Genomic DNA, 6988 nt, shown 5'->3' on the forward strand with positions numbered 1-6988 from the left:
TCGGAGCCACGTATATGAAAAATATATATAAACTTTCGCTAACTATTTATCCTTAAACATTACATAGGAACCAATAACACGTGCTCAAATCGCAGACGCAGAAACGAGTTTCAGGAGATTCTGTCAAGTGTCGAGGCGAGGAGGGAGAATGGATTTTCAAGCGGGGCTAAGGGTGAAGGACGCGGTGAGCGCGTTGTTGATTCGCGATTTCACCGGTAGATAAACTAACGCCGGTGCGAATCGTTTCTCTGAACTGGATTCCTCGCCTACCTGCATCGTATCCTGTTCCTCTATCAAAAACGGCTGCATTATAGTCTTGTCAGGATTGGAATTCATGTCTTGCGGCATCGCGTAACAAGCTGGCACTTTGTGTCTGTTGGCAACGTCTTTCAACGTTCTGCTCAGTTCAGCGATCACGCTGTCCGTTGGATCGCCGATCGTTTTGTGATCCTTCCTCACGTGTTTCTTAATCCTATTCAAATTGGTTGTCGCGTAACCGCACTGTGCGCACTTGTACACACCCTGAGGAGTAACTTGGACCGCTGTGTCGTCTTGTCGTTGATTTCTCATCGGCTCGGGGATCGTTTGATTGGCAGTGACTTGAGGGCTGTCCCCCATGCGATCCTCCTTCACCTCGAGATCCAGCTTCTCTTTGACCTCGTTCAATTTCTCCGCGTCCACACCTAAATTATTAAGCACCGGGGGTTGAAACTGAGACAGCAACGTGGGAAACTGATGGGACGCGAGTAGATGTTGATGCAGGATCTCCGGTTGATGAAAGCCTTGCGAACAGATTGGACATTGAAACGATTTCTCCCCCTCTGCGCTCTCGCGGGAGTTCACGTGAGATCTCTCGTGAAGAAAGAGGAACGGCAGCACCGTGGTTGTGAAATTGCAGTAGGAGCAACGGTAGCTTTTCATTTGTTGATCTTCCGACGACGACCCTAGTAAATTGGACAACACTTGGTTTCCCAAAACCGGATAATCGGATTTCAATTGTTGCGAAATTTCGAATCCGTTCGGTATCTTCAAATTCGAGCCAGGTTGAACACTCTTCGGCATCATATTCCCCGCTCTGTTCCCCGATTTCGCCGTTGTCTGATACTGTTGCTCCATTTCGCGCCATTTGTCGATACCAATTTTCCCGTGGTCGCCCATCAGATGCGCTTTCAGCCACTTTATACTGCGGAACCTTCTGCTGCAAATCGGACACACCTCCGTGAAGTGTGTGAAATATCTGTGACTGAGATCGCCGAGTTGTTCCGGCTTCAATGCCGCGTCGTCGGTGTTCGTCGCCTCGTGTGCCTCCTGCTTCACCGAACTCGAAGTATTCTCGTCGACGATACCGTGCGTGTTGTGCTTGTGCACGCGCAGAAAGTATTTGCTGCACAACTCTTTGTTGCAGATGTTGCATATCACGCCCCCGATCTGCGCGCCGTTCTCGATCTCGATCCCGTGCATCCTCTGCATGTGCGTCTTCATGAAATACTTGTTGCACAATTCCTTGTTGCATATCTCACAGTAGCTCGACGTAGGCGTCATCGACGTCACCTTTCTCTCTGTCGGTGTTTGGCTGGTTGAATTCGTGTTGGTGGTGGTCGCAGCAGTGGTAGGAGTGTGAGGAACGGTACTCGAGATAGTCGGCTGATGTTCCTCGGCGACGTGTCTCCTCAGAGCGTCCTGACTCGCGTAATCCTTGCCGCACATGCTGCAAAACGCGGTCGTAACAGTTAACGGTGATTTGTCATGCGGCGAGGACGTCGAATCTTCGCCGATCGCTGTGTGCTCCGTCGCCATATGAATATGCAAAGACGCGCCGTTCTCGTACTCTTTTCCGCACACGTTGCACGACAATCCTTTGCCAGACTTCAAACCGTTCAACTGTAACAGCATCGTCTGCAACTTCTGTAGATCCTCGGAGATCGAGTCGTTTGGTTGGTCGGGCGTCTCGAACTCGCACTCTTGCTTAGGCGACTGTTGTTCCTCGCTTTCGTGCATCTTCCGGCAGTGCGCCTGATACAGGCCAATCGTTTGAAATCGTATTCCGCACGGTTTGCACTCGTAATCCTCTCCGGCACGTTCGTTCGACTCGGTCCCGCTACCGGCGTTCTCGGTCACGATCAAATTCAAAGGGCTCGTCTGCACTTGATGCCAAGTGGGCGCCACCGATCCCGGATTACCCGGTGACCTCTCGTTGTCCTGAATCACGATACCGTGCCTCTTCATTTTATGCGTTCGCAGGAAGTACTTGTTACAGTACTCTTTACAGCATATCTCGCAGAACGCGTCCGGATTTATGACACCTAAACGGCGAAGCCGATCGACGTTAAACCCGGAGTCTCGTGCTTGCTGAATCGATTGGGGCGATAGGTGTCTCGGTGCCGGTACAAACGACGCGTCCTCCTGTTCCACGCCGTACTCTTGCTTGAACAGCGTCTCCATTCCTCCGAGACTGTCTCTAGACGTGTCCCTGTCCTCCTCGTTCTGCGACAGCCCTATCTGTGATTGCTCCTGCGACTGATCCGGCAACTCCGTGTGCATCTTTTGCTTGTGTTTGCGCATCGATTCGTCGTTCTTGAAACGCTTCTGACAGAGATCGCAGGCGACGCTCGGCGTCGGCGGCGTCGCCGGTGGTTCCAATTTGATCATGTTCCCAGGAAAGTTCCCTGGGTACAACGGTCCGGGGATGTTGTTGTCCATGGAGCTGGGCCCAGGTGAATCCGCGTAGATACCGTGCTTGTTCGCTTTGTGCGTCTTGAGGAAATACTTGTTGCAGAACTCTTTATTGCACAGGTCGCAGTACGCGTCAGGATTGAAGATTCTCATCGGTGTCGGTCCTAAAGACGGTCTAGGGATAGGACTGGAATCTGTCAGAGGGAACGTTGGCATGGGTAAATATTGCGCCAAAGCGCCAGGAAAACCGGAGAGGACCTGTAGGTGATTGGGTAAGGTGGGAATTTGGCTAGACGCTGGCCCGGGCCAGGATTCCTCGTTCTGCGTCTGCATCTGCGCGTGCGATTGCACGTGTTGCCCGGTGGCTAACCAGTTGATCGCGAAATTCTTTACGCTAAGCAGATTCACGGGATTCTCGGATTGGTCCAGTTGCTGTGACGGTTCCTGCTTGATCGCGGCGCTCGATGGCCTACTATTGTGACACTGTTGCGACGTTTGATTCGCGGTACCGTGTTCGTTATCGAGGTGTACGTTCAACGTTTCCTTGCTATCGAAAAACTGACTACAATACTGGCAACGGAATTCGTTATTCAGGTTCTCGTCCCTTATCGACGATTGACTCGGTATAGGTGACTGCGACGACAGCTTACCTTCGCTGTCCTCGTCCTCGTCGTCCTCCTCGTTCGACTCCTCGTGTACACCGGTCATCAACGTCGAGGAGAATCTAACAGGGGTCGTTTGTTTCCGTCTCTTTTTCGGCCCTTGCGAGTCCGTGTCGAAACGGAGACGTTTCCTCGCGTCGCGTTCGCCGCAACTCGATCCGTCGCTGTCCAATTCCGTCAGCTCCGGTACAGTCGTCTCGTGCGCCATCGTCGAGGACATGTTGGTTTAGACGGTGACAGGCCCGATCCAAGCTAGTACCGTGCTAACCTTGATCACTCGTTGTCACTCTGCGGAAGAAAAATCATCGTGTTCCTTACTGTTTCGACTGTGTTTGTTTTTTCGTACGGTGAAACTGCGCGACGTTTCTCCTCCGAGCATTTATATGTGTAACACGAGGGAGCAGGGAAACGTAAGACCAGACTCCTACGTTTGCTAATAAAGACGGTGGCGAATCAATGGACGCTGAAATTTCATCCGTAATTCGGGCATTTTCTATGGATACTATACATCGTTTGCGTGGGTATATCACCGCGAGAATACAGAGTCTGATACAATACACCTGGAAATAGAATTGGTCGAACGAGAGACGGAGAAAGGAGAGAATAGAGAAGAGTTGACGGCTTTTGCCTCGATGAGACACCCTATACGCGAATGGTCACGAGGAGAAAAGGGAGACGTTTGGGGAACCCGGTATATGAGTCATATAGCACGCCCATACTTTGGGGCTGAATTCGGAGGATAGTACGAATATGCATTTCAGAAGCACGGTAATTACTAATTGAAGTTGACAGACCCGTGCCTCCTGTCACGAAATAATGGCCGGGGTCATTGAACTGTACTAGTTTCTGCTGGTGGTAGTGCACGCCACAGGAGGGGGTGGAAGTATCGTAACGAGACTGAACGAGGATAGAGAAAATAATGGGATATAATTATGGACTAGGAAAGGACTTGCGAAAAGCGTGAAATTTCTCTTACCGGTCAAAAATATCGATTCCATCGGTGAAAAAATCAGGTACACGTCGCCGGTTTAAAATCGTCGGTGTAACATGTTCGATTTAAGGCGATCCAATGGACGTCGTTGAGTATAAACGGACCGGCATCGAAACAACACCAATTCCATCGAGTGTCATGCGAAAACTTTATCGTGCATTTTTATCGAAGATATCGCGCGTAAACAGCAGTTTCTTGTTGAAGCCACACGTAGCCCTGCATGGTCGCCGAGGGAGCAACAATCATTCCGCGCTTTTTCTTCTCTCCTTTTAAGACGTCAAGAACGGTGGAAAGGCGTCATTGGCACGTGGCATCGAGGAGGGTAGGTAAACCGAGGGGTTACCTTGGGATGGCGTTGGTCAAACAAGCCCTCGAAAGAACGAGCCACTCGATATAAACTTTACGATTTCCACGGAACGTCTGGACGGAACGAAGGGACAGAAGGAGGGCATTTTTACTCGAGGTTATTCGTTCGATCGCGCTAAAACTCGCCGAAAGGATGAAATTGGATCAAGTTGGTAGAGGGACGCGAAGAAGCGAGAAAGGGAACAAGGTGAATCCTTGAGACGCGAACGATAAGAGGGAACAAATACACAAGCAAGCATAACACACACACACACACACGTGTTCTCTCTACAACGAATTTAACGATCGCGAAATAGATACTAATCTATACGATCCTCGCATGCTTACGCCTCTGTGAACTCTCCCAGGTTACTGTTAGGTGCAGCCATGGTGCCCCATGAAGGGCCTGTCACATCGTTTTCGTCCCTACCACCTTCGGAGAGGCCACCGCACAAATATCCCCCCACTACTCTAACGAAGCATCGTTTGCTACATACCCCAAACAGATGATCGTCGAGGACGATCGATCGAGGTGTGATTCGCGGATCGAGAAACCAATCACGTTCGATCGATACATTCCTTTTTTGTCGTTTTTCACAAATATCGTCGTACCGAACAGAATTTTCTACAAAGAGGGAAATAAATCGATGATATGATTCACGTTCGGTGGAGAAAACTGATTGCTGCGTATTTTTCGACGGAGCATTAATCGAATTTTAAATTAACGAAAATTACGTATGATTGATGGAATATTCGAAAATACTCCATTATTATTAAAATCAACGGAAAATGCTCCGGTAATGACGTATTATCTTCACGGTTTACGTAACGTCTATGAATGCGTTGAATTTTCGAATCGACAAGGATGCCGGGTCATTATTCGAAATTTGGACGGGCGCCTGTCAAGCCCACGGAAATTGGATTACGCGGGGGTTGAAAAACAGCCAGGGATACAGAACGAGAGAGAGAGAGAGAGAGAGAGAGAGAGAAAGGTGGACAGAGGTAGATAGAGGGGTGCAGAGGGGCTGTGATGCAAAACCCGCATTTCTGCGCAACATTTGACGGATTTTCGAAAAATACGCGTAAATACGCCCGTATGTCAGAGGACCGGTGGGCTGTAACACGGTGCATTGTGGAAAAAGCTTTTGCACCGTTTCCAGTGAAAATTGGATGAATGACAGCGAACGAACGAAAAATAAGGGGGAACCAAGGGGGAGGAGTGGGGAACTTCGTCATTCTCGAAAGGGTGTCGAGAAAAACATGTTGTTAGTGGAGTAGAAAGCACCGAGTGGGATAAAGGTGGACGGGTAGGAAATAACTATCGAGGCCTTTTCATACGCGAAAAGGGACACGCGAAAGAAAGAGGTATTATCGTCGTGGATGCACGTACATACGTACATACATATTGCATATGCCTTTTCACTGTTCCCTTAAATCGTTTCGCGGGCATTCGTAGTACGCGCGTGTGGGCGTATCGCCGTCAGGTAAACAATGTTCTAACTTGACAAAATAACGATGCTGCGACAACATATGCCGCGTAGGTTACGCGTACATATACAGACACATATAATATATATACATACGTGTAACACGCGGATGCGTGGCGGTCGCAGCTGGCTGTTTATCGAGTCGTGAAACGATGGCACACGATAAATTATGCGTTTTCGGTGGGGGGTTATTGCACGGGGTAATTAATATTGAATGCGGTGAATCGATATGATTCGACGGAACTAGCCGATACGAGATTGTCGGTCATGATGCTCGTCGGTACACCTCGCTCACGTTTCATATATGTACATACGTGTAAGTAGTACGTGGCTCGATTCTTTCTACTTCGTTTCATCGTTTCTTGGAAACTTGTATTTGTAAAAAAGCTGTCAGGTAAATTAATTGAGAAAGCGCGCGAGATAAGACTGTTCGGCGAGAAAGGTGTTTGTTATACGTAGACACGTGTACATATGTATGTACAAGGGGGAGAACGGAAACGACGATAGAAACCGGAATTTTGTCGAATCGATAAAAAGAGAGAGCGAGAGAGAAAGGGATAACGAGTAGGGGTAAATTATGGAAGTTTCGTGGCAGGGTCGTTCGATCATCTTGCCTCTCAGAGTCGAAAGGAAAAGCTCGCGAACTTTTTGCGTTGGTTCCTCTTCTTCGCGTGCGTGTGCCTATTAGAGCGGACGACGTGCGTGTGTGTGCGCGCGTGAGTGCGTTTATATGTGATTTCAGTAGAGGCCTATTGATCGAGCAGCGAACTTCACTGGTCCGCACACGCGCATAAGTCTGCCCGTAAACAAGACAAATATCATCGTGCCAG

At 49.2% G+C, this 6988-nt stretch overlaps 1 protein-coding gene across 1 annotated transcript; it reads right to left on the reverse strand.

The window, feature by feature from the left end:
* Positions 1 to 156: 156 nt before the first annotated feature.
* On the reverse strand, positions 157 to 3543 carry LOC108572781 (zinc finger protein 236). The gene has a single exon (XM_017935062.1). It carries the CDS (start codon positions 3541 to 3543, stop codon positions 157 to 159), a length of 3387 nt encoding a protein of 1128 aa, XP_017790551.1.
* Positions 3544 to 6988: the final 3445 nt, after the last annotated feature.

Source organism: Habropoda laboriosa, unplaced genomic scaffold, assembly GCF_001263275.1.
Source record: "Habropoda laboriosa isolate 0110345459 unplaced genomic scaffold, ASM126327v1 scaffold22, whole genome shotgun sequence".
Classification (NCBI taxonomy): domain Eukaryota; kingdom Metazoa; phylum Arthropoda; class Insecta; order Hymenoptera; family Apidae; genus Habropoda; species Habropoda laboriosa.

What these genes read in the sequence shown, in the direction of transcription:
- LOC108572781 (XM_017935062.1), bottom strand. Translation starts at nt 3,543, where the DNA reads ATGGCGCACGAGACGACTGTACCGGAGCTGACGGAATTGGACAGCGAC.